General features: G+C 40.6%; 2 protein-coding genes across 4 annotated transcripts; one reads left to right on the forward strand and one right to left on the reverse strand.

Annotated features, from left to right (window-relative positions):
• Positions 1-1,008: 1,008 nt before the first annotated feature.
• On the reverse strand, positions 1,009-17,855 carry rnf150a (ring finger protein 150a). Its single transcript, XM_080462722.1, has 7 exons — positions 17,098-17,855; positions 8,356-8,606; positions 7,214-7,285; positions 6,921-7,003; positions 6,175-6,271; positions 5,828-6,038; positions 1,009-2,877 (listed from the first exon to the last, which is right to left on the reverse strand). Exons 1-7 carry the CDS (start codon positions 17,546-17,548, stop codon positions 2,747-2,749), a joined length of 1,296 nt encoding a protein of 431 aa, XP_080318848.1. The 5' UTR covers positions 17,549-17,855; the 3' UTR covers positions 1,009-2,746.
• Positions 17,037-25,925, forward strand: znf330 (zinc finger protein 330). 3 transcript variants are annotated; one of them, XM_080462725.1, is made up of 10 exons: positions 17,037-17,404; positions 20,379-20,537; positions 20,637-20,656; positions 20,741-20,811; positions 20,932-21,008; positions 21,639-21,765; positions 21,859-21,963; positions 22,114-22,160; positions 23,983-24,100; positions 24,762-25,686. In XM_080462725.1, the coding sequence occupies exons 2-10, from the start codon at positions 20,418-20,420 to the stop codon at positions 25,025-25,027; spliced, it is 951 nt and encodes a 316-aa protein (XP_080318851.1). In that variant the 5' UTR covers positions 17,037-17,404; positions 20,379-20,417; the 3' UTR covers positions 25,028-25,686. The 3 variants fall into 3 exon arrangements, with proteins under 3 accessions (XP_080318851.1, XP_080318849.1, XP_080318850.1); XM_080462723.1 differs by lacking the exon at positions 17,037-17,404 and adding an exon at positions 19,944-20,004 and having other exon boundaries at positions 24,762-25,925; XM_080462724.1 differs by lacking the exon at positions 17,037-17,404 and adding an exon at positions 19,978-20,264.
• Positions 25,926-27,392: the final 1,467 nt, after the last annotated feature.

Below are 27,392 nucleotides of genomic sequence, written 5' to 3' on the forward strand. Positions count from 1 at the left end.
ACCTCAATTGTCTTTTATGTTTTTCTATTTCTTTTAAATGCAAGGATCCCAAACAGCTGTCCAGGATGAACCATGGCCTTTTACTCCAATATAAGCTCGGATTAGCCCCAGTGACCCTCAGTTATGTAAAGCAGTGTAGAAGATGGATGGGCGCTATTTTTGAGAAAAGTGCAAATGGACAAAAATGTTAGGCCTTATTTGTTCTTCACACACGTTTGTGACTCTGTATAATAGAACATGGACAGCCCTGGCAGCAGTGACTCTTGTGTCTGCAGACCACCAGTCAAGAAGCAAGGAATTCAAAATGTAAAATGGAGAAAACAAGCGGGATAAATCAGGAGAGCAACAAGTACAGACAGGTAATCTTACTTATTGGGCAGTTTCATTACTGACGTGAGCGCCACACGCACACGCACGTGCACACGCACACGCACACGCATCTGCATCCAAACTCAAAACAGGCAGGAATTCCTATTCTATTGTGTTTACGACACAAAACATGAACAAAAAAAGCTGAACTTGTTTAAAAAACACCAAAAAGTAAACGAAAATGAGCACAAGTGAATTCCTCTTTGTATGTAGTAAGTTGTTGTCAGTTCTACTGCAATGCAGTGATCACACCTATCAGGCTGCTACAGATGGGGGGAAAAAAAACCCTGTCTTTGAAAAAAATTGAAGTTTACAAGGTCACATGTTTGCACACACACTGACAGACAAATGTGTGTGTTATATAACAGAATCCCAGGTGACTGTAGGACCTAATGGAAACAATGAGTGGAAAAGAAACCCTGCCATTTAAAACCCTGCTGGCTGCATGCAGTCAGTCTGAGGCTCTGTGCTTCTTCAGTGTGCAAGTCTGCAGGAATGTGAGAGGAAACAGACCCACCGTGCACAAGATTCAACTGAACAAACAAAAAGAGGAACAAGAAATCGTAACATAAACTGTCATGCAATGGTGAAGGTCCAGAGAAGGTTGCCACCTTTTTGTATTTTTTATTTATTTTTTTTGCTTTAATGGGTGAATGATAGAACCGGTAATGTATATTCTTTTTGCCATATGTGCTGAACAGAACAGAAATGCCTCTTGCTGTAAGCTTCTTCTGTAACAGCTTCTGAGGGACATTTCTGTCACTCCCCACTAAAAGCAGTGACTCACACATTTCTGTTAGGTCTTGGGCAGGTGCAGAGTGGGTTAAAAACAGCAGAACTTATAATGCAATCGAAAAAGTGCCTAATTTATGTGTTTTTAATTAAAGCTGTGGAGGCAATTGCACAAATGGGAACATGTTTTTTTTTTTTTTTTTCTTAAACATTTATTTGCACAAGTAGGATGTAGTGTGTCATAGCCGTTTGTATTTCTGTGTGCAGATCTTTGCAAAAACATCTCACACCACAAAAAAAACCCCATCAGTATAATTTTCCCCAACATTAGCTTAGCGTGGACATTTTCCACTCCTGTAAACATTTTTATGCCACATAGGGTAAAAAAAAAAGAAAGAAACAGGCTTGAGACCTCAAAGTCCTCGATTCCACCATAGCAATGCATAGTTCCCTCCTTCTTCCACCAAACATAGTTACTTCACGTGTGCTCATGTTTTCTCTTAGGTTTCATATTGTGAAAATCGTCGGTGTCATTGGAGCCCCACTGCCAAATAAAAATCAATGTACATTAGAAATAACTGTGATTAAAGTACAGCAGACGAGCTTGGCACCCGACACGGGACTTGATGACATATTTATATTGGCTGGTTTGACAAGTGTAAGTTTGTACACACATACGTACACAATGCCAGGTTTTGGGAGTGACAGCTGTTACGCCAGTCAAGCTATACGTAGCAGCAAGAGTGAACATGATCGTTTCTCCTCCTGGCAGACAGCGGGGAGCGATCACACACTTCATGTGTTGTGATAACACCTTGTAATCGTTGGCAGCAGTTTCAGTAGGGCAGAGGGTGACATCACTTCAAACTGCACAGGAAAAGTTGTGATTGTCAATCGTGAGGACGGAAATATTTACCACGTGTTTTGGCGATTTCATCACTGCGACGGCAATATTCAGTTGGTAAAGTAGAAGCCAGGAACTAACAGCCACACAAACAGTCGCATGTGTAAGTTCAGAGATTTACAGCGTAACGTGTGCTTAGATTTTCAGACCCATTAATGTCACCTGAACGCACGAAACCAGCTTTCCCAAGGTTTCGCTGGACGATAACATGCACCCGAGTCAGGGGGTGAGGTGGTGGGAATTCACACCACCTGTTCCGAGACTCACGGGGAATCTACTCTCTGTATGTGCTATATATTTCTACATTACACCAGCACAACCACTGGAGTTGTTGGCAGTGATCTCATGCGAAGAAGTCAGACAATCGGCAGACACAACCTGGTATAAAGAACGTCCTGCAGCTCCTGAGTAGAACAACAGGCTTGAATTTGTGAGGGCTCCGTCTTCTCCGCCTTTTAATCTTTGATTAAAGGAAATGGTGTGGATAGAAACGGGGCCACTGCCATTAGAACGCCGCGATCGTCTGTCTGGTCACGGTGAACGCTGGAAAATGGGCAAGAAACATGTCTGCAGATGCAAGGACAAAACAGAATCGCAGTATCGCTCAACTGCACCATCTTCTGCAAAGTCTCGTCCTCCGAACAAGCCAAAGCCGTTGCTAATTTCCGGTGGTCCAATAATTGATCCGTCTTGCTCTCTCCCCGTTGTTTGTTCTTGGCAATTCCTACTTTTTTTTTGTGCTCAGCTCTGATTGGACCTCGATTTGGCCTCGTGACATTCCTGCTCCCTGGACAGATCCACCTCTGACAGGCCGATCTCCACTCCCATGATGGAGGCGTCCGAGTCACTGCTCAGAGGAGGCTGGTGCTCACCTGAAGGGACAGACATGAATGGGGGGGGGAACATATTTTCAGTTCCACACAAAGAGGACACCTGGCTCAGCCTAAAGATACTTCAAGGTTACTCAAAATGCCTTAGAATTATAATACATTGAAATTATGCCTAGAAAATTCTGTTGTGCCATAGAATAATATATCTCTATAACCCAAGACAACTAATTCAGTGAATAAATGTCACAACACAATAACAAAATAGCAGCTGTCCCATCAAGACAATTAGGTGCTGAATAACCTCGGCTTAAGAAAACCTGTCGTTAACAAAATACTTGGTTTTTATCTTAAAGTTACAATGTAAAAAATAACCCTCTGTTGGTGAAAGTAACAACCACCGACAAGGCAGGCTCATGGTACATACTATTCTGTCATTTAAATACATGCTTATCAGTCCTCGACAGTTTTGCCTCTGACAGGGTCTGAAAGACTTTTAGTCACTATACTTGAAGGGAAATACATTGCTCTAACGTCACAAATGTACCCATAGTGGGAATAATAAATAATATCTCATGTTAAAAATGTGGGCTTATTTCAACTGTTATGGTCCACAACAGTTATATTATTGTCAATTAAACTATGTTTAATGGGAATAAAGCCACACCAGTGTAGAGGACAGATCTATAGCGTGTCTGTGCAAACGTGCTGCAGCTCACCCAAAGCTAATTTATTTGAATCTATGAGCTGCTACTTCTTTGCTTCACTTCAATAATGAAGTCTGGGAGGAGACAAGCCTGCGTGTGTCTCGTCACGGGACTGATTACAGTGGACCAACAGCACTTTCAGTCCACCTGCAGGGCAACCGAGCCATACATGAAGACAGATGGATGGCAATAAACAACATGCAACAGGCAGCACATCCTAAATCTCAGCAAATAGGGCTTCTTTTACGCTCAGTAAATGGGCGACTTTGGAAAGAATAATAGCTGCAATACCATTTACAGCAGCCCCCATCATTCAGACCGAGGCGCAGCACAGTCGTTGCTTCATCACTGCCAACCTGCAGCGGCACAAATCCTGAGAGATCGGCTTGTTCGTCTCTTGTTAACTGCCCATCAGTGGCATTGTCTCCATTTGCTCATTGGCACTGCGACATAAGACCAATTACCTCCATTTCACATTGCAATTAGTCTTGAGGAGAGATCTTGTTTGTTACGGTCTGATTTACTGCTCGCCGAGCAGACAAACTAAAAAATATGTCATCGGTCTACCGACATGTCAGGATTTCTGTGCCGTCAACCATGAAGACATGACTCTATGTCACTCTTCTGGAAGCAGAGTGCAGCCTGATGAAGCATCGAGAGACGGCGCCGTAAACCTATCAGCCATAACATTAGGACCACTGACACTTTTAGTAGGTTGAGCCCATCAGGCTATAAGTGTCCTCAAACGTCACGTTCTAGAAGCTCTGTCTTTGCTCTATGATGGATTGTGACGTGTCCAAGAAGGACAATAGGCCAAAGTCACATGGGATTGGCTCCAGTGACCCTAAGCGAACTCTAGAGCTGCAGCTCGTGGAGGCCGCTCCTGGTCTGCAGTGGTATATTGCTCTCAAAATTGTTCCTGTGGCAGAGTCATGGATAGAAAGACTGACTCATGTGGTTCATTCCAACACAGAAGGTACAGTAGATCAAGCTGCTGGCGAAGTTAATACTGCTTCTGTTGAAAAAGTAGTAGTGTGCATTCCTCCAAATATGAGGGCTGTTTTAGCAGCAAAAGTTGGAATTTCTATATATCAGGGAGGAGCTCATAATGTTACAGATGATGGATGTAAACATCCATGTTTACATGTCACACCAAACAGAAATCAAAAAATATGAGTCAAAACTAAACAAAGTGAAATGCTGTTCCTGGTTTGTCCCTGTATTTAACTACAGCATTGGGGAAATGGGGTCATAAATAATGTGTGTGAGAGCACGTTGTGTATGATCCTATATGTACTGTACATAAGCACAAGATACTGCACTGATTTTTAAGTGAAGTTGCGGTCCTTGTGCATTTACACAGGGAACTGAAACATAACAAATTGTGTAGTTCGGTTTGTAAGTCACGAGTTTAGCTTTTTTTCTACCAGATTCTGAGCAGGACAACATGGACTCGGTTCAGCTGGCAAGCTAAAACACGTTCCTGCAGGCGGAGCAGCAGTGGAAGAGAAGACAGTGTGACAGAAGTGAAATTTATAGTAATGTATCACCTCATATTGGAAAATATTTCAGGATTTTTTTTCTGAAGTCAGTGAGGAAAAGGACATCTTTATATGATATCTGTCTTTGATTAGAAAGTTTACCAAAATCATAATTCATGTGTTATACATTATCTTTCAATGCATGAAAACAGTTTTTCCAGATCGGTAAAAGGTCGTACAATTATTATATTAAAAGTGATCCACTAATGATTCCCGGTATTCCACAATATATTGTATTATTTGCACGAAAGAAAGTCGCCTGAAAATGAATTTTTCAATGCTTTAGGCGTCTGACAATGTACATGCTGTAACATGCTCTAGTTTAATGGAAAATGTATTGCAAATAATTTTTTATCACACGCAAAACACAGTGGTATCTATGTTAATATGAGAAGAGTCAAGCAGAAGTGTGGACCATTTGTATAATACTAACCAATACCAGATATGGTGCACAAGCTTGACTAGACCCGTTATTTTGTCTCGCGCCACATCAGTTAACTTCTCATTGTTAGTTTTAAGGTCACAGGAAGAAATGCAAAAGTTGCCAAATAGAGCCACTAAAAAAGTACTAATCTATACATGAATGTACTGGATTTTCTTTAAATGCATTCGCGGAAAAAACCCCAAAAACCTATCAAATTAATTCACGGTCACTTCCACATTTTACTCAGTCTTGAGTATTTTCAGCCACTGTCACAGCAAGCAGCCGCTTCATTAATCACAGTAAATGTGAATGTGTGTACGTACTGCTGGCGATGCTGTGGCTCTCCCCAGGCTGAGGCGCCGTCTCCGCGTCAGGATGGAGCTGCTGCAGGTCTGTAGCCCTCCCAGCCGGATCCAGAACCACCGAGCTCTCGTTCACGGTGATTTCACTCGCCCCGCTGATGGGGTTTGTGGGCGGACCCCCGACCGACGTCTCATAGTCAGGTGGAATCTCGTCTGAACAGTCAGGGTTGAGCTGGAACAAGACAGTGACATCTTTCTCGTTAACCACATGAACGCTGTAAGCAGTTTGATCTGTATTAGTCTGACAAAGACCAGCGTAAAAGGACGATCAAGACAAAAATGTTCGAAGAAAGCCAAAAGAAACTTACTGGGATTCCCAAAGCTTTGAGGATATTCATTTTACACATGGGGCAGGTTCGGTGGTCTTGTAGCCACGGGTCAACACAATGCTTATGGAAAACATGCCTGTGAAAAAAATAAAAAATAAACACTCCTTAAAAGATCATGGCCACAAAACTATAAAGGCAGCCGTGTCAAATTAATTTTAGTGTTGGTGCCCCATTTGATCTTTAATAGTAGAATTATAGCATTAATCTATAAATGCATAATTTTAAAGTTTCCCTTAGTTTTATTGGATAGAAGTGTGATATTAGAAATGTGAATACAAAGTACGAGCTGAGATATCTAAAAAAATAAATAAATAAAAATAAAAATAAAAAAATGCGATCTGAAATCCTCTTGACTCAAGTTTTTCTTTCCTGTTGATTCTCAGAACTCAGGATTGTGCTGCTGTGTGCATGCATGCATTTACAAACTCACTCCAGGCTGGTCTGCGTCTTTTGTTATGTCTAGTAATTTTAAATAAAATAGCGCAATCCCCAGTGGATACATTTGAAATGGCAGTTACTTTTCCCAAAACATTGCAGCAAAAGTAATTATAATTTTCACTTGATAAAACGTCATGCCACGGGCTGGATTGGTCATTTTTGCCTGAAAGCTGTTCGCTTGACAACCCTTGTCTAGGACGTTTGTCTTTTCACACAACAAGTGGAATATGAAACTACAAAGATTTGACTTGCGGTAAGTGGAAAAAGTTTAGTCCAGCAAACCTTACCTGCATGGTAATATCCTCACTACATCGTTGGGCCTATAACCCTCAATGCAAACTGCACAGTTGTCAAAGTCTGATTCAGTTTCCTGGAAGACAGAAAAATATGTTTCTGAATGAGTCGATAGGCTAAATAAATACAGTACTGCTCAATAAATTCAGTGAGGAATAAATGCCATTTAGCTGATGTGAGTATTTAGTGTGTACATTTGAAAGAAAAAAAAACACATTTTACTGCATTGAATATGTTTCCGGTCTATGAAAAATGTTCCACTTTCAGTGTAATGAACTTTATTTACCTTGTCTCCTTTCTTAATGGTGCGCACTTGAAGTTTACTAATGGCCTTTTTGGCAGCATCCCCCAAACGCCTCTGTAGAAATAACAGATCCATCTTTAATGTCTGACATATACAGTATTTACTTTAATAGTGGACATAAGAGTAAAAAAATACAGCAGTAATGTAGGAATCCCACCGGTTTGACTCTGTATGGCATTTTTGAATATACTTATACCTCAGTCTCATTTCTTTGTTTTCATTGATTACTACTATGATATTATCTCAATATAATTTGTTGTTATTCTTGCTGGTTCTTATGTCATATCCTAAAGGGGGTGTCCTCCTCGTATCCTCTTAGTTTTGAGCACCATTGATACTTTGTCTTGATTGTTTGCGTCGTGTGACATATGGCTCACTTTAAAGCAACGTTCCCCTCAGTTCCTAACAAAGAAAGGTAACTTAACCCCACCTAATACTTCATCTCCAGCTCTTGATTGTTTAAGAGTACTAGCTGACAGTGCAGTTAAATACGCCTGGATTTTTAAGTGCTATTGATTCAACTTGAACAAATTGTTTCGAAATGAAAGTCTAAAAATACATAATGTGTGAAAACAGGGGATTTAATTCACTTCGATCAAATCCCCTTATCTTAAAGTCTCCACACATTAAACAAAGCTTCCTTAACAAACATTTTTATTTTTAACGTCAAACACAACGTTCTAGTTGATCTGTTCAGGCTGAAACAACTTCTTTGGCTCCCTGAAAGTTAGATTTGTTCAATATGGCTGAAATCAACGTAATCAAGAGAGAAAAGGCAAACAATGGCTGCTACGGCTATGACTCCTCTCACAACACACCCAGTAGTGGCTCATCGGTGCAGACGTCACAAGAGCCTCAGAGCAGCCGTTCCCACTGACAACACGGCAAAAACAAGTATCAGCGGTGCTGGCTCCAAGGGCCCAAAAGCCGAGTTGAGTTGATGGTTCACTGGGTTGCTCCGCTGTTGTTTGGCCAGCTGTCAGGATTATTCTGCCTTTCCCTCACAGCTTAACAGAGCTCGCACCATATGGAAACATATACATGGGCCAACACAAAGAATGAGACCTCGGCGCTGCTGCAGCCTGTTGGCCCTTCAGACAGACGCACGCCGCACACAGTCATACCTGGTTGCGATCGCGAGCATTCGCGTAGCGAAACCTCTGGATGTAGTAGAAGACGAGCCAGGCGAGGGAGATGATCATGAGCACGATGAAGGAGATGGAGACGAATACGACCGACGTCCTGCTCACGTACTTCTGCAGATTTCTGGTTCCTACAGTGATGTGCAACATGACCATGATGCGCTGCTCCAGCAAAGCCAGGATCTCTCGGCCTTTAGGCTCTGGGATCATGATGGCCACCACATCGCCCGTATCTGCACAAAGACAGACAACACAGGACATGAGAAGATACTAAAGGTTTTCAATATAGACTATATTAGATTATAGTTAAATTACAAAAAAACTAAAAACATTATTCCAATTATTTTTACTCTCAAAATGTCAGAAATGATATGAAGCTTCATTTAGTCGAATGAAAATTTCAGAAAGTATAAGGATTCTGTTACAATTCTTATAATGACAAACATGAAATGGGCTTTTAATATAGCAGCTGGAGGTGCTGTAATTAGACGATTACAGAATATTAATTGTGGAGCGACGGGCTCCGATGATTAAATAAACACTTTAGTCATGTCTTAAATAATCTTTTAACAATTTTGGACTGTTGAAAGTGAGGATGTGGAGTGGCTGTTCACTCTCTGAAGCAATAATCAAGAATTAATCCAGAGGCAATTAGAGAAATGGGTGACACGCACACACACACGCGCACACAAAAACAAATTAAATAAATATAGTTTTATAGAACTGACATGACATAAAGCACAAAGTAGATGAAAGATTATGGGCGAGGCACTTTCTATTATAAGCAGTAGGAAATTGTAGATTATTTTATATACTTAGAACCCTACCACATGCTCAGATACACAGGGCTGCGTACACCTGTTTGTGTGTGTGTGTGTGTGTGTGTGTGTGTGTGTGTGTGTGTGTGTGTGTGTGTGTGTGTGTGTGTGTGTAATCTTGGGCCGGTTGCTGAGAGCTTAGATAAGACAAATGAAGTAAAGCCTCGCTCTTTAGAGTCCGTGGCCTCCAGCCAGCAACCATCTGTTGATTTCCTTGTTGTGCAAAACAAAGTATTTTGCATTGCAGAGTCACTGAGTTTCTCTTTACTGGTTCACCTGAAAGACAGTCAGCAAGGACAACTCATTTACAGAATCCATTTTTAGTTTTAGTTAGTTTAACTCACACGATTAATCTTTTACTGAAGCTCCACATGGCTCTTTAAACAACTGTAGGCAGCGGTAGCTATGGCTTATAGGTTGTAAGGTTATTAATCAACATGTTTTTATCTGCAGTTTATTCACACTGGCTTAAGAGAGTATTAAAATCAGGTTGTTTACAGGATTAACTCTTTAATGAGGCTGTATTCATGTTGTCATACTTTATCTGTTTAATTCTAATTCAGAGAGGTTTTTTTTGGTAAGCGGCGTGGTAATCAGATCATTCTTATTAATGCTAATATTTGGGCATTACCTACAATTTTTTTTTTAATTAAAGTCTTTTTTTTTCCAGGTTTAATTGAGGGATCTTTAACTTGTGGCTCTCCATGCAACTCCTCAGTCTATTTGTAATGGCTCTCTCTAGCTTTCCAGAAATTACATGCACTAATATTTTTCCATTTATTTTATTGTGTACTTATTTTACTCATTACTTGTCAAACATCTTGCAAAAATGATTCTGATCTTGTAGTAAAATGCAACAAATGAGACACCTAATTCCACACAAAAGGAAAACTGGGAGTTGTAGCAATGTAAACGCAGTCATTTGCATCCATTGCCATCGAGGAGGGCCTCTCTTTATGTGTAATAGGTGAAGAACAAACAAACAAATAAATAAATAAATAGTCATCTTGAGATGACTAAACATCTAAAACAAATAAAACTAGTGATAAAATGTTCCTGATTGTCATTCTTTAATTTCATTAAAGCAACATTAGCCGCAGTTTTAGAATTGACAGTAAAAACTACAAACACAAGTTCATGGGTTATGAGTTATCTTCACTTTGAAGGTTCAATATATTTAACAGCTACAGACAAATTTTATTAAGCAGCAAAGACAAAACAAATTTTTATTTATTTTTTGTTAAAGGTTACAGATCTTTTCGTTGTATGTAAAAAATCTCAAACAATACAGATTCAGAAATGGAACAGAACAGAGCTTAGACCACACAAAACCTTATTTTATATCTAAAAGAATTAATTTCATAAACAGAGTTTAATCTCACTATCATTTGTTTTAAAACCCAGCGCAGGTCGAATGTGTGTAGAAAAAGTATTTGCGCGATGGCGAAATGACTACTAATGAGACATCGTAAGGGAACGACACGTCTCTCCTCTCTGAGCTGAACAGCAGCAGGTTGATTAGTTCAGGCCTCCAACAGCCCAAACACTGTTACATCATATTCCCTCTGCTCTCTGTTTATTGCCGCGGCTGCGCCGAGCCGTGGAGGCTCTCCTTGGTGGTTCACTCACCCCATCTCTCATGATAAACAGCGCTTTTATTCCACCTGCCACCCTTAAATAATAATAACAAAAAAAGTGCTTTGAAGTGCAGAGTCGCTGCAGCATCAGACCAGTGTGATTCTGTCACAGAGGCACTCCAGCCGACAGAAAACATGCAGTTTTGTGTTTTCCAGGGGAGTTTTTAGGCTTTGAATCCAACAGATAGGCAACAGAGTGCAGCTGTAATGCATTATTGCTGTTATGCTCATAAATCCCTTTATGTAAGAAGCCTGTTGTGGCAATCTGCACAGCTGCCACATTTTATACGGCCGTGTTTGAGTAAAACTGGTGGATTTTTTATTTATTTTTTTTTTTAATGCAGGGATCAACACAGTCTATGAGTTTCGAGAATTGATATTTAAATTTAAAAGGTTTTTATAGAGACTTTTTTTTTTTTTAAGTATTTTTTGATTCATTAAAAAGTTACAAAATATGTTGTGTCTTAAAGTGTATGTGTATGTAATATTATTATTATTTCTCTTAATGGTAGTTATCCTTTGTTTTGTTACTTGTTTGGGGCAACATGCAGAAAACAATCTGAAATTGGATGACATTACCAAAATAGTGTAAAGTACAGGACAACTTGTGTGCTTCTAGGTAAAAGTTCCATTTTAAATGCTTCAGTTCTGAAGAAATCGGCTGTAACAGTCCTTCAGTTGGCTGTATCTCATCTGTCAACATTTATTATGTGAAAGAGTTTATGAGTGCTGGAGGCTCAAAAGCAAACACTGCGTCAAACGACGATGGAGAAAACAAAAGCTTGTGTTTGGACAGCAAACAGACTGTCATATGCTGCTGAACGCCGAGTGCCTGCCGAGGCTTTCAGGGCATTTTCTGTCTCACTTGGATTCTGATTTTTGACTTTGAATAGATGATTAAGGAGCTGATATAGCGAACACTTTGAATTGGTGGATTTAGTGAAAGGTCAGAATTATTCTTTAAGTCAACAAGTCAAGGTTCAACACACTGACAATGTGAATAAATACGGCTTAGTTCTATGTCTTGCGTGTAGCCTCAGGTCTATAGATTTATGGTTTTATTGATGGCCATATGGTGCAAAAGGCAAACGACTGTGATGTAAGTACAGCTTCTGTGAAGTCGAGACAAAGCGCCTGCCCCTTTGAGTCAAAATGTAGATTTTATGTAAAAAAAACTTTCAGGTTTAAAACTCTATAGACCTTGAAAAACACCCATGTAAGGCCGGCGTGATCTTCACGCCGAGCAGAAATGAAGAAAGGCATATTAGGATATGTAAGATTTCCCTAAGCCTGGACTCTTATCTCCTTCAGTTCGCCGTGACGCAGTCAGAGAAGACAAAAATAGCTGCTTCTAAAACGGGAGGGCGGTGCTGGAGACCGACACTGAACTAGCCTATCTGCGCTCTCACACCCGCAAAATGTGGAAGCAAGGAGGGATTATTACTGAAGGGGGTTAAATCAGTGGCTGCCAGTGTGTTTAATTTATATGGAGAAGGAAGTTAAATCTGCTGCACAGTGGGGTAACAGTGAGCCAGAGATTACTGCAGATTGAAATAGTTACCTCTGCATTAACGATCACACACTGAAAGAAATGTCACATATAATAGTCTGCATGCGTGACGACTGCAGAATATTCATTGCAGGGATATTTTAAGGTTTTCATATACACTTTAATAACACACTCTAGTAAATTGTTAATATTCAGAGCACTCAGTTGCCAGTGAAGGAACTTGAGGCCGAGGCCAGCACCTGTTAAGCTTAATTTAGAATATAAACTAAAACCAGAGACACACAGGAAACATGGAGAGAGACCACCAGAAGAAAACTACCAGCATACCCACCTCACATCCCATGTCTTAACTCTCTTGTTTGATTATTACAAAAACCACAGTTAGGATTAGGAGTGAAGCAGAGGGCGACCTGTACATTAGCCACATTCTTAATACGAGATGCAAACTGGTTTTATCTTAAGAAAAAGATACAAAAAAAACATAAAAACAACAAATGAAATCTGTTTAAATTACAGTTATTCTACAGACATGACTGGGGCGTTGTACAACCTGTGGGCCACATGCTGGCTGCACAAACGAGAAAACACGTTTTCCCACGATACAGAGTTCATGCTTGTGAGTGAACCTTTATTCTTCACTGTATCCAGACTGGTAAGATTACAATTATTATTAAACAAAATACACAAAGAAATATGAGAACTAAGTGGAAAGTTGAAGTTCAGGAAAGAATCAACAGGGCGGCCAAAAACACAACAAATGTTCCCATTCAGAAGAGTTTCAGAGGTAAAGGGACAGAGTGATGGAACACGCTGACATCAGAAGCTGAAATTTCTAAATCTACAACCCAAACTATACTAACGAGTTTTCTTGGAGTTCATCCATAAAATATTTTTGGGGAGAAGCAGACAAACAACTTGAGGCAACATATAAAAGGACATTGTTGCTTCGGTAATTCTTGTGGTGGATTATAGTCATTTTTAGAATCATTTTTAACGTCTGGGTAAAGTTTCATAATTCCCTTTTTAATTCAGATTTTATTTTTCTGTTTTATTTTTATGGCGTATCTATCTTTGGTTAACATTTAAAAATTAAATCTCACCCACATGTGACTGCACTATATATATATATATATATATATATATATATATATATATATATATATATATATATATATATAAAATATTGCTATTGTTGATTTTATTGTTCTTTTTTAATCTGAAAGACATTTGTTTGTTCTGTTTTTGAGACCGACCTCAAAACACCTCAAGTATTTACACCAATACTCATTCTATTAGCACTTTAGTTTTAAATGAATAAATGAACAAACAATGAAAGCAGGTTGTCTTTTTCCAATTTAAACTGAGTTTATTTAACACATTAGCTTCAGCTACATGTTTTGTACGCTAACCTAAATCTTATTTTATTCTTGATCGGCAAAAGGAGAGAAGTGAAAATGCACTAAAGTTAGGAGCCATCATAAGGAAGTCCATTTGAAACCTATTTCTTTTTTTTTTTTTAATCTCTTTAATAAACACAATAAGATTTGAGTACATATTTGACTTTGGCCAATTTGGGCTGCGTTTTGTTTCACTTAGCATGACTTACCACAACGAAGTGTACAAGTGGACTTCTTATCTTCCTAACTCTAGATACCGTCTGAAATATTGTGCGGATGTTGTGAGAATTTAACGGTTGCAAGGAACACCAACATAGAAATGGAGAGAAAACTCCTTTTAAGAATTGATGAAAGCAAATTATCTGTCCATTACTTTAAGATCCAAAGTCAAACTACGTTTTTTGAGACGATTCAGACGTGGTGTGGAAAGGTTAAGTTGCCTTTAGGCGTGGCTGGCTCGAGTGAGTGTGGAGTTTTACAGCCCAGCTGTGTCGGCTCCGCTCGGGGGGAGCACCTCCTTCTTTCTCTGGCAACTTAGAAATCATTCAAGCGCTTTACAGCCTCCCTGTGTCACTGTGCTCGCCGTTACCTTCCGTCGCTCGTCCAGATTTGGTCTCAACACCTCCCCTGGCCACATTTTCTGTCCCTTAAGGAGTCTGGGTGTGTATTTATGTCATGATTGGAAGCAGAGCAACTCTTAAAACTCACCAGGTGCCTTTTTCTCACTGCAGGTGAAATCAGAGTTTGTTTGAACCCTTGAGGACGGCGGGTGAATGTGGGGGGGGGGGGGGGGGGGGGGGGACTGTTTGCATGAACATGAAACATGTGGTGACAGCAGTAACTCAAGAATCTTGAAGTATTCACACATTCCACACACACACCAAGAAACATTAGCTGTTCACTGTATGCCGAGTAGAACAACCTGATAAGTCTTTGTGGTCAATGTACTCTGCTTTTAAAACAAACTAACAGGATCACGGCACTCCTCCGAAGGGAGAGGAATCCCGAGGAAAGCTCGGTTGTGAAAGCCTCACTGACAATGTTGGGTTAAAAATGTACTCACTGTAGGATTTATGATGTAAAGGTTTTTCATATTCAAGCTTAGAAAAAAGAAAAAGAAAAGGCATCTTAACAAAGAGGGAGTGCCTGGGGTCATTAAAATGACGCAAACCGAAATCACTCAACATGTGACAGAGTAAATATGTTTTCCATCCATCTTCTACACTAGTTCCAGCCGCCTACATGTGAATGCAGAGTACACGCCGGACGAGTCGCCGTTCTCACACACTTACATTTACACCTGTGAGGAGTTTAAAGTCACCAAATAGCCTCAAAGGCACGTTACAGGGAAGGGAACCGGATTACCTGGAGAAAAACCGACCCGGACTCAAACCAAGGACCCATCTTGCTATGAGACGAGAGAGCGAACCACGATTTATATACAGCCCATACTAATACTTCATCCATATCAAATAGAGTACAATATGATGATTATGGTGTTTTTAAACAATAAGATTTGGTTTGCCGTTCTGGCTCGAAGTGCAAAACCAAGGAATAAATGAATATTTTATATTCTCCGATTGTTTTGTGTTCTGATCATAGTTTTGAATCCTGCTTTCAGTCAGACTAAAGTAATTAAAATCTATTCATGGGTTTTACTCAAAATGTTGCAGCTCCAGCTTTTCTTTTCCGTGTCACTACATCCATATTGCAATCATTTATCTATCAAAGCACCGGCTGTCATCGAAACAACATCTTGAGTGTAATGATCAGTTATGTAAAGAAAATCTGGTGCTCGGTCTGTGTTACTAAACTGCAGGTCGCACTCACACTCGGATTGGTTTGTCCTCTGGAGAAACCTGTTGATTGTACACTGTGTACAATGTCTTGGACAGAACGCTTTGCTTAGATTTTGTATGTTGGGCGTGTTGTTTAGACGGTGTTTATTTACACTATGTACCGAGTGTGCTGAATGTCAAGCAACATGTTTAGCTGTTGGGGCGGGGGCTCTTTGTCTAACTCCAGCTTTGCTTTACGGTTCAGATCATGACTACTACTTACTAGTATTTTAGCAGCGCAGACTGAAATAAACCGCAGCGAAATAATTTAATCGTGTATCAAATTGCAATTACCCTTTTAGAAATCAATTATCCTCTTCAATCATCAAAGTGATTTTTTTTTTTTGCCCCCTCATGGTTCTAAACACTTCAGTGTTTTCAGGCAGCTGCAGTTGCTGCTTCAGAATATCAGGTAACCCCATCAGAGGACACTACAAACATGGTAAATCTGCAGCGAAATGAAAACGGTTTTCGAATTCTGCTGATCTCCCAGTGAAGCATTTGAGAGGAGCACTGATTTGTGTTGAGATGAAAACACTAATAGATTTCACCGTCTGTTATGCCATTGTAGTATTTCTTTTTGTAAAAAAAACAACAAACAAACAACACACTCGCTCCTCTTTGTTTCTGATCTGTTATCAAGAATAAACAACCAGACTCGTGGAAGGAACTGAGGAGATTGTCAGTTATATGCACGAGGGTGAAAGGTTTGCATGTTTGTGGTACCAAGTGTCTTAACTATCAAACACTGCGAGATGCCAAACTCTCTGTGTTCATGCTCTGTCGCGCCTCTGCAGACTGGCAGAAAACTGAGGACAGGCAAGAGATGTGCCTCCAGATGTGAACCAAACATTTTGAGTTGATCAACGATTTTTAAAATTCAATGTCAAGTCACCCCCCCCCCCCCCCCCCCCCCCAAGTTATAGGGAATTCTTGAGGAGCTGCTGTTCATCATGACACCATCTTTAAAGTGCTTAACGTAAACATCCACCATAGTATATCTGAATGCTGGTATGTAGTTGAGTTGCACAGCCAGTCCTGCTGTTAGAACTCTTGCCTCAGAGCGAAAGGGCCCAAGGTTCACGTTCAAGCATGTTTTTCTCTAAATTGTCCCTGTGATGGACAGGTACTCTGCTGATCTGCTCCAGTGCCCTTTGACCTAAAGTATGATAAAGTGGTTATATGTAAAAACAATGTCTCATAAACACATGCTTGGATAGAACTGTTGTAACATGAGCACCGCTCACCAAATAAACATTGATGTTGTATTCAATGGTCACACAGGTGCCATCTACAATCACACAGTCAGCAAATTCAGCCAGACTGTTAAATCAAGTACATCGATCTTTAAGAAAAGGATATATGGGATTCCACTCAATACCGAAGAAATGACTTGGTGAGTTCACCACAGACTGACCACCTGTTTCACCAGCCCTGCTCTTGTTTACAGAGGTTATCTCATCAGTAAACTGTGAACTAAGACCAGGATCAGAGGGGGGATAACCACAGGAAACCGTTCCTCACCTGGATGTGGCATTGTTATGGTGTCGTTACTGCTGCTGGAGCCCACGTTGTAGATGACAACTGCAGAGGCGTTGTGGTTGGCGACATTCCGGATTTTCTCCCGGTACGTACAATTCCCCGCAGCCACCAGCGCCACCCAGGTGGTGTCGGGGAGCACCGGGAACCTGACGCCGGGCTCGCACGCCTGCCGGTCCTGCAGGAGGGCCGGGACCACCGCCAGACCCCGGGCCTCCCTCTTGGGCGAGTGCTCCCCGTAGCGACCGCACTCCGTCTTCTCCGTCCTGACCTCCAGGGTGACGGGGTCCAGGTAGGTGATGTTGACGAACGCCGTGTACCACTCCTCCTTCTCCGCCACCGTGAAGTCCAGGCACAGCAGGTGGACGAAGCAGAACGACAGCAGCCACGTCGAGAGAGCCAGACTGCGGCAAGCCCGGATGAGGGATGGAGCCATTGTGCGGCGGGTTTGAGATGGATGAGCTCCGGGGCTGCCCTCCTCCTCCTCCTCTTCCTCTTCCTCTTCCTCCTCCTCCTTCTCCTCCTCCTCCTCCTCACTGCACGGCCAGCATCTCCCTCTCTTTTTTAAACGCGTGCTTTACAAACACAATAAACCTCGCATGGGGGCCCGAGGCGAAGCGGAGCCCCCGGAGACAAAAGTGTTGAAAGAGTTTGCGAGGTGCGGGAGAGTGCGGGCGAGTGCGGGAGCTCCTCCGCCACCTGCAGCAGAGGACGACGCCGTGTTGTTATTCACCGTCAGCTGTTTTCAGAACGCGCTTCTGATTGGCTGGGGACTAGTGAACACGTGATCTGCGCGTGGCCAATCGTTTATTCTGACGAATGATATCACGTGGAGCGGCTGAATAATAAATTATTAACGTTACTGCAGAAACATTAAACTACGTCCATTATTATCCTTAATTCCGTAGTAATATGTAGATTATAATGTAACCTGAAATATTGAATCTGTTTTACAGCAAGACTGGAACACAGAAATAGTCAAACAAATATGCATCGTCTTTGACAGAAATCGACTTATTTCTTTCCCCGAAATACTCATATAGGCAGAACAATAATCAGAATATTGTATAGCAGCCAGTGTGCATACAGAATTCAAACTCTGACCCTGACTTAGTTTTTAGTGTATAAAAAAAAAATCACAATAAGATATTGAGTAGATTGTAAACAAAGTTTGAAAATCAGAAAAAAAGCGTTTTGCTTGAAGTCAACCATGTCTTTAACCATGTTTGTTTGAAATCGAGACTGTGATATAAGACAGCTGAAATGACTATGCATAATGTCTGAAGGCTCGGTAACTATAAGATGGATTTTGGTTGTTGAAAAGCACACTGTGATAGCAATTATCTATTTTTTTTTTTTTTTTGTTCTATCAACAATAGCAAACATCTAAAGCTTCCATACAATTGGATTCACAGACTTTGATAATTTAAGTAGGTTATCACTGATGATGGAATGAGTGCCAAGCAAAGCATGCTGTCTTTTAAGAAACACAGTCATTTTATTGATGGGCAATTGTTGGCTCTCTGAGCTCACATAGTGTTATATCAACATCCTAGCAGCGCAGTTTTCTGTCTTTTTATGTAGCCTTTTTCTGATATAATTACCAACATAAAACATACACACAAAGTTATATAGTGACATAAACAGCACATCTATGAAAAAAACCAAAACAATCATTACTACCTATTAATATACATAGTAGGTTGCCTGATACAATTCTCTAAGTGAGAGCAATGAACAGGAAAACAGGATGAATCAACGACAACGTATGCCATCAACACATATACGGTATATTATTTTAAAATTACACATTGATTTGCTTATCTGTATATCGTATCCAATGTCTGACAGGGAGCGCACACACAGTGAGAGAGGAAAAATAAAACACAGGAATATTTCCTGGTTGTACAGTATCATCTGCAGGTGACGTTTCGAAATAGTTTTGTAGAAATGATGATGTCGCCATCTACTGTTGTTTTGTGTTCATATCAGTGAAATGATCAACGTTAATTTCGACGTGATATTTCCGTCACAACTCGATGTATACCACAAATTTCACTCGAAATAAATAAATATAACCACCACTCAAGTGAGAAAATCAATATTCAGTTATATATATTTTAATACAAAATATCCACATTCACTTAAGGTATTACAGTAGAGCATCTTATTAACATGTATTGTTTATAACCACAAATCAGCTATCTTTAATTTTTAAATATTAACTATGTTCACAATCATTCTGCGAATGACATTATCTTATTGCTTTACTATCCACCGATTTAGATGTTGTCATTACATTAAACTAACTTTATGTGTCTCTGCCTATAGGTGCGCTCTCCTTTTTGACCTGTTGTTTATACCTTTATGTATTATCAGGCATCTCTGGCTGTAAAACTGGAAGCAAATGACGTATGCCTCCCACCCCATCAGGTCAGCAGATGGATTTCATGTAATTAGCGCATTATACATGACAATTAAATGACATTACCTTTATTTTGACTTGGCATGGTTAAGTTAGAGCTTTTCCAATAAACAACATGAAATGCCACAGAGAGAGACAATATTTCTCACACATTCACACATATATACAAGGTTAAATCTTTGAAAAGTGTCAGAAACGACATCTACTGAATTTTAGACATTTTATGGTTGTTGTTTTTTTTCCACACAATTTTGGTACAAAACTGTTTATGCAAAATAAATGTTTGTTTTTACAAGTTCATGAAGTATAATACTATCATGGCAAAGCTTTTAGTTCCAATGTAATTCCTTCTGCTACGGATTATTCCGATCAACTTCTGGCTAGGACATTTGTGACGGGGGTGAGTGTTTCGGCCCGGACACAATTTCAAGACGGACCTTGGAGTAGTCGCCGTGCTCATCTTTTCGGTAAAAATATATGACACATTTTATCGGTAACTTTAAAATGACAACTGTGTCCTTCATTTGAAACTATCGGTAAAGATGGTATACAGCCTTAACGTTGTATATGAACTGATCAGCGCGTGTTCAAAGTTTAAATATAGTGATCACGAGATGTTTGGTGTCATTTCTGTAAGAGTCCGCTTGAGCTGGAGCTAGCCAGGGTGGACTAAAACCTGGAAAACTTTCCTCTCTTTAGAATTATAACCTCACACTATGTCACACATGTTAGTCACTCTTTCATCTGGTTTCAGACGTTTTAGTGTCTGAGTGAATTGAACGTTGTCCTCGATATATCCTCACTGCACGACGATAGATGCTTTTCATTTATGTGTTTGCAGGAAACCAAACGAGCCGTGAGCTCCTGAGGAGAAACAGAAATGCCCAAAAAGAAAACCGGCGCCCGAAAAAAGGCTGAGAGCCGGAAGGAGCGAGAGAAACAGACCCGAGCCAACCGGGAACACGTCGATGTGGCTAAACATCCGTGTAACGTCAACATGGTGTGTCTTTCTACCGGCAGGCCCAGCTAATAGTAATACACCACTGCAAATCACTAATAAGCATTTAATTACATCGTTTCCTCTCCTGTGTTTCTGTAGGAGTGCGACAAATGTCAGCGGTGAGTCAAACACTGGCCATGAGACGCTTTTAGGTGCTGGTGTGTTTTGGATTTAACACTTTCCCTCTCTGTTGTGTCTGTTAGGAAACAGAAAAACAGAGCTTTCTGCTACTTCTGCAGCTCAGTGCAGAAGCTGCCTGTCTGTGCTCAATGTGGTAAGTAAATGTGCATTACATCACGTTATACAGCCATTTTTAATTGTATGGAAAATTTGCAGATTATTGGATGAAATTCATACTCTCACTCAATTAAATAACAGATGTTTGTGTTGTTAGGTAAAACCAAGTGTATGAAGTCATCGGATTGTGTCATTAAGCACCCAGGAGTCCACAGCACAGGGATGGCCATGGTGGTGAGTGACAGCAGCTCCATAATAAACTGAATAAGATTGATCTGGTAAACAACAGAAACATTTACTGTAAAATGAAGAAGGCAAACACACCACATCTATCTATAGAATGTCTCAGTGTAGTTTGTTATAATATGCAAAATGTTTCTTGCAGCCAGTGCTTACAGTGGTCACATTTAATCTTGTATCAATGTGTGCAATGTTTGTAAAAATCTATAATTATTTTGTCTTTAAAGAAACAGTAAACAAGCTTTTTTTTTTTTGAAGAATTTTGACTGCAAACTCACAAACGAGAGATTCATCATGGAACACAAACAGTATCTTTGCTTAAATCCGATGTTCTGATCCCGTCTTTTGAGGAGATTCATCACCACCATACAGAAGAAGCAGCCTTCGGCATAACAAACATAGGCTTTAGAAAGAATAGATGGGATCTTGTTCTAATTTTCTTTGGTTTGTGTGATTATATTTTCAATGATGTCTGGGGAGCCAAAGCCCCCGGTGACAGCTGCCCAAGGGGGTCCTAGACCACCGGTTGGGAATCGCTGGCTTAAATCTTATCGGCTCTATTGGGATGAAAAAAGTTGTACACTGACGTTGCCCTTTGTCCTTGATTCTCTGCTTCGCCACAAGGGGGCAGTGTGTGACTTCTGTGAAGCTTGGGTGTGCCATGGGAGAAAATGTCTGAGCACTCACGCCTGTGCCTGTCCCCTGACGGATGCAGACTGCATTGAGTGTGATCGGAGTGTCTGGGATCATGGTGAGATTTCACCACTCCGCTCTTTCGCACACGTCTGACACACAAACATACACTCACAACACCACTGGCTGTTTTTTATCCTTTGCTCAATAGGAGGGCGAATTTTCCGTTGCTCCTTCTGTCAAAACTTCCTGTGTGAGGACGATCAGTTTGAGCACCAGGCGAGCTGCCAAGTTCTCCAGGCAGAAACATACAAATGTGAGTCATTCCTTTTCACGCTGTCATTAAGAGGATTTTTGTGGTTAATGGGTAAAGTGCAGTTTATTTTATCTATTCCAGTGAAAAATATCTTGCGGGTAAGGGTGTGTTCAGATGGATGGGAATGTTTACACTTTCATTTTTTTTTAGGTGTTTCCTGTAACAGACTGGGGCAACATTCCTGCCTGCGCTGTAAGGTGAGGGAACATTTGACTCCAACTCAAAACTCACCTCAATTTCTGTGCGTGTTGGCCTGCTCGTTGGGCTGCACATGCATTTACAAAAAACGTCTCACATCGTGCACAACCCATGTTTTATAACTGATAAGACTGAGGCCCATTTTTGTTTGCGTTGCACTTTCAGTCTGCCCGGCTACCGGAAATTTTCTTGGGTCAACAGGAACTGTGTACTAGAAACGAAAAACCAGAAAGCTTTCTGCATAGCAGCTGCACAAGGGCACTCCTATCAGGAAAAAAACCCCCCAAAAAAACATTTGTCAAAGCTGCTATAAGGAGATTAATTGTCATTATTTTATTAGTTCTTACTTTGACATGTGCGACACTTAACTACAAACCTCTATAGCACACAAGTGTCACTTTTACCAGACAGCCGAAAATAATAAGCAGGATAATTTCCTGATGTATTTATGGCCATAAAATAATTCTAAACATTACATTTTATACAGTACATTTGCAACCTGCCATCAAAAGAAATAAACTTATCTATGATATATATTTCAGAAGAAATAACGTGTTTAAAAATGTATTTAAGAAAAAAGAAGTGTAACATGAAATAAAGGGTACATCCATACAGTCCTCTGAGGTGGAAACTTGACAGCCACTGCGCATTGCAGTAAATCGTTAATATGCATTTTTTTAAGTCAACTTAACTCTGCCAGATAGAAAAAGCCAAGTCATGGTTTCTTTCTGTCTAAATTCTATATGTAAGATTTCAACGATGTGAATTAGACAAATCAAAATGGCATCTTGGTGTGTTGGTTTAGTATATATGTACCGTAACTGTGTGTGTGTGTGTTTTTTTTGTACAATAATCACAGACATTAGATCATCATGAATATTAAATGCTATTTAAAAAAGCACTGCTCCTCCTGAGACCATCCGTCAATCTTCTGAAACCACTTTATCGGGTCACTGGAACACAATCTGGACAAGTCACCAGTCCATCAAAGGTTCAAACACAGAGAAACAGACTCTCACGTACATCTACATCAAATTCATAGTTAATCCGGCATATTTAGCAATAAAGCTGTCGTTCATTAGGACATAATGTCAAAGTGTGACAAATTAAATTTTAAAGCCAGGTATAAAACATCACAGATAATCGTACTGCCATAACAACGACGAACATTTGCAATGCTAATAGTCGTACTAATTCAAAAACCATTATCTAGTAAAATTCATCTTAGATAAACACTGTGTAACATTCATATATGGTATGAGCGGGATACACAGCTGTCTTCTGGTTGAATACAAATCATTTTGTTTCCTGAAATCCTGCAACTGTGAAAATACTCATTCTGTAAACTGGCTGTCGGCAGGGATTCCTTGTATAGAATTGCTTTGGCTGCTTTCCTGTGCACATTTAAGTTTTCCAGTGAAGTAATTCACCGACGCTCCTTCGAGAAAAAGAAAATATAAAGACTGACTGGCACGTTTACATAAGAACCTCTGCTGTGTCAACTTGGTGCAATGCAACGACAGTGTGACAAGCTGGCATTGGAAACTCTGTATGTGTAGTACTCTGAAAGGAGGGAAGCCTTTGTGATGGAGACATGCAGAGGGGGAAAAGATGCGGCTTCAAACTGCACGAAAAGAGAAAACACCGCAGAATCTGCAGCAGGAGGGCAGGAGGGCTGCTTTTGAGTCGAGGCAGGAGAACAAAAAGATTTGCATTGCATTCAAATGTTTTTCAAGAGGAGGTTTGAACTTTACATCAACGCCATGCACTGCTTTTTCCTGGTGACAACTGAAATGTGAACTTTGCCTTCCTTCCTCTCAGGCCTGCTACTGCGATGACCACGCCAAGAGTAAAGTCTTCAAACAGGAGAAGGGAAAAGCTCCACCCTGTCCCAAATGTGGCCATGAGACACAAGAGACCAAAGACCTCAGCATGTCCAGTAAGTCTCTCGCATAGTTACTGCGGTTAGAAAAACATGCCCCACATGAAGAGTCCGATAATGCTGCAGTTTCTTAGCTTTAATGAACTCCATCGCAGACATCTACCATGTTTCCTGGACTATAAGTTGCTTTATGACATATTTAACCTTCGTTTTATTTTTGTTAATAGTTTCCCTGTTTTTTCATTGGTGCCTTAAATTTGTTTTTAGGCACACCACACTCTTTGAATATTTAGTTTTAAATGCTGCTTTGTCGCGTTTCGTCTGGGCAACTGTTTGCTTGTGCCGACAGTCAAATATGGTAGTGATGTTTTTTTGGCGGGGGTGAAACTGTAACAGCACTTTGCTGCCTTACACTTCCATCTACAGGTAGTATGCGCTGGTATATTTTGATATATAAGTTGCGTCTTAATAGAAGTTGCATGACCTGTCAAACAACAACAACAAAATGTGACCTAGAATTCAGAATATGTGATATTTTCAAATATCTACTTCAATCTTTACTGGGTTTGTCCAGCTGCAATAGTTTACCAAAAATCTCGAAAAGTGACGAAAAACATTGAACGGTGTAGTCGAGAGGGTCGGAATCCCCTCTCCCCCTAACAGTTCCCACCCTGAGCTATATTCTGAAGCTGAAGTCCTACCTGTGTGCTCCCTGCAGCTCGCACGCTGAAGTTCGGCCGGCAGTCCGACGACTATTATGACGACGGGGCGTCAGGATACGACGCTTACTGGAAGAAAGTAGCGTCCGGAGGAGGAGATCAACAGGATGACTACGAGGAGGACGACGACGACGACGACGACTATGAGGAGGACGACGATGAAGACGAGGAGGAGGAGGATGAGGAAGATGAGGAAGAGGAGGGTGAAGCAGAAGTGGCCTCTGATTCCGTTGCTCGTCTCAAACTGGACGGAGCTGCCGCCTAAACCCAGAGAGCGCCTGCAGAGGTGGGCAGTAGACGGTTGTGTGTTACTATTCAGGAAAACTCCTCGAGAATCTTATTGGTATTTAACTCGATACCAGTGCTGCCAACGTTTACTCTGAGGGATAGTTACGTTTTCTACAAAACAAACACAAGATGTTTTACTAAGAGAATCAGATAATGTACTGAAATAGCAGTGAATAGCAGTTAAAAGCAGGAATTGATTGATTAAAATAAAAAAAGATTGTTATTGTGACCAGTTTTGGTTTCAGGGTATCATGTTTTCTTTACACCCATCCACCCACCTTCAACACTTTTATCTGACTCTCAGTTCAAGTTGGTCTGCCCCAGCAGACTGTAAGTGAAAAGCAGCAAGGCAATCCGCCATGTGGACGTCACAGAGATGTAATAAACCACACAACCCCCCCCCCCAAATTTAGAGTCATCTTGTTTATGGATTGCTGGATTAAACTGGGAAACATGCACAGGAAAGTCTGAAGCTCGGGCTCAAACTGTGTTATTCTCATTGTGAGATGAGAGCCACTGCCACTACACCGCTGTGCAGCGCCGTGTTTCTACTGAACTCTGACGTTAATGGAGGTGTTCAGTTGTCAGAATCTTACTTAAAGACAAAGAAATGATCAAGTACACTTTCGTCCTTCTAAAAAAAAAAAAAAAGGTAAAAGTAATGATGTTTGGCTGTGGAGAGGAGGCTCAACCAATGAAAACCTCACACCGTTTTCAGGTCACCCATCCTCTGTAATGAATTACAAAATAATGTTTTGCTGCAAAGTAAATGATACTGACATGAACCGAATGCTCTCTGAGCTGGCTGATTTTGCTCGAGCTGAAAGTAGCTGTGATATATTCGCTACCACAATTAAAGTTAATTGGCCAAGAGGAGAGCTATGTGCTGCCTTCTACTTGTTGGTAATCATCAGCTGTTTTGTTGCTGCTGATTTTCTTTGCATTCGATTAGTTTTTCTCAAGAACAGGTGTTATTCCAAGTCCTGTATTACGCTGACAATTGTATCCTCTTCACAGAAGCCCTGGCGGTTGAACATACAGAACTTTAGTCATCACGGATGAACACAAACAGACCCATGCTTTGTCCGCACAAGCGTCTGACTTCCGACTGGAGAAAATTCCAATTGAAATTTAAACGCAAAAGTTAATATTTCAACTAATTATTTGCTTTATTAACTAGTAAAATTCTGATTTTTAGTAACGTCCACAGTGCTGATAATAATGGGATATGTGGCTCAGTAATTATATGTAGAAAGCAATGTTGTGTTGACTTCATGATGTAAACTAAACTTGAGAAGCTGAAGATAAGTAACTGCTTCAATATTTCATGGAAGAAAGGTGGACGCTCATCTATACACTGACAATGCATTGAGAAAAGGCGCTGATGTCGCATGTTTGCTACAGACCTCGACCGACCAGGGGCCTATACAACAAATCTGGATAAACATACCCAGGATATCTCTTTGTTAGCTGGGTTGACTTACTCAGACATGCGTGATCCTGATAAGCGACAACGCGAAGCAGGTTAACAATTCGATAGTTCAACCCAGTGTTTACTCTTCAGGATCAGTGCTTGTTCACATGAAAGGGGCGTAGTTTGCAGCATCTGACCAATCACACATGCTTGCCATATCCCTTCCTTCTTTCCTCCCCTCATCGTGTAGAAGAGAAAGCACACACACACACACACACACACACACACACACACACACACACACACACACACACACACACACACACACACACACACAGCAACTTCAGCACAGTCTATGTTTTGAAGGAGCAATTCTCTGAAAATAAGAAGAATTAAAACACATCCACCGAGCTTAAAGCAACCCTCTTGCCACAACCAAAGCTAGAAAATTCCTGACTCTGTGACTTGGTGAGCTTTGGTCTCTTATCCAGAACATAACCTGGTCCGGTGCAGGTTAAACAATCAGACTAAGTTACCGGTATGAATAACCCAGGGTTAATCCCTGAAGTTACCTCAAGGCACCAAGGCCAGTTTCTAAGGTGAGAAAAGTTCAGAACATCGGTCACAGACTCCACTGCAACCATGACTGATGGTCAGTATCTCTCCCATCAGTGTTCAGAGAGGACACCACTTCTGGTAAGGATATCGTGATAAAGAGATTTCTAATCCAGCAACAAGCAAAAGAGAAAAGAAACTCAAGCTTTAATCAAAGGTGAAGAATAGACATGTAAAAGTTTGTCCATGTTCATTTTATCTGTAAATGATGATTTACCAAATCTGCCTGAAGGTGCTATTATTTCCAGTTATAAGTTCTTAATTGTCGTCTTTATGCGTTTCTCTGAATTCTGTTATTACCTGAATGAAAAAC

The sequence above is a fragment of the Lipophrys pholis genome, assembly GCF_963383615.2.
Source record: "Lipophrys pholis genome assembly, chromosome: 5".
Classification (NCBI taxonomy): Eukaryota; Metazoa; Chordata; class Actinopteri; order Blenniiformes; family Blenniidae; genus Lipophrys; species Lipophrys pholis.

Coding starts and splice junctions, on each gene's coding strand:
- rnf150a (XM_080462722.1), bottom strand. CDS start 17,548: ATGGCTCCATCCCTCATCCGGGCTTGCCGCAGTCTGGCTCTCTCGACG. Junction 7,004..7,213: donor CCATTAAGAAAGGAGACAAG/GTAAATAAAGTT, acceptor TCTGTCTTCCAG/GAAACTGAATCAGACTTTGA. Junction 2,878..5,827: donor GAGCCACAGCATCGCCAGCA/GTACGTACACAC, acceptor CTGTCCCTTCAG/GTGAGCACCAGCCTCCTCTG.
- znf330 (XM_080462725.1), top strand. CDS start 20,418: ATGCCCAAAAAGAAAACCGGCGCCCGAAAAAAGGCTGAGAGCCGGAAG. Junction 21,964..22,113: donor CCAGGCAGAAACATACAAAT/GTGAGTCATTCC, acceptor ATTTTTTTTTAG/GTGTTTCCTGTAACAGACTG. Junction 24,101..24,761: donor CAAAGACCTCAGCATGTCCA/GTAAGTCTCTCG, acceptor TGCTCCCTGCAG/CTCGCACGCTGAAGTTCGGC.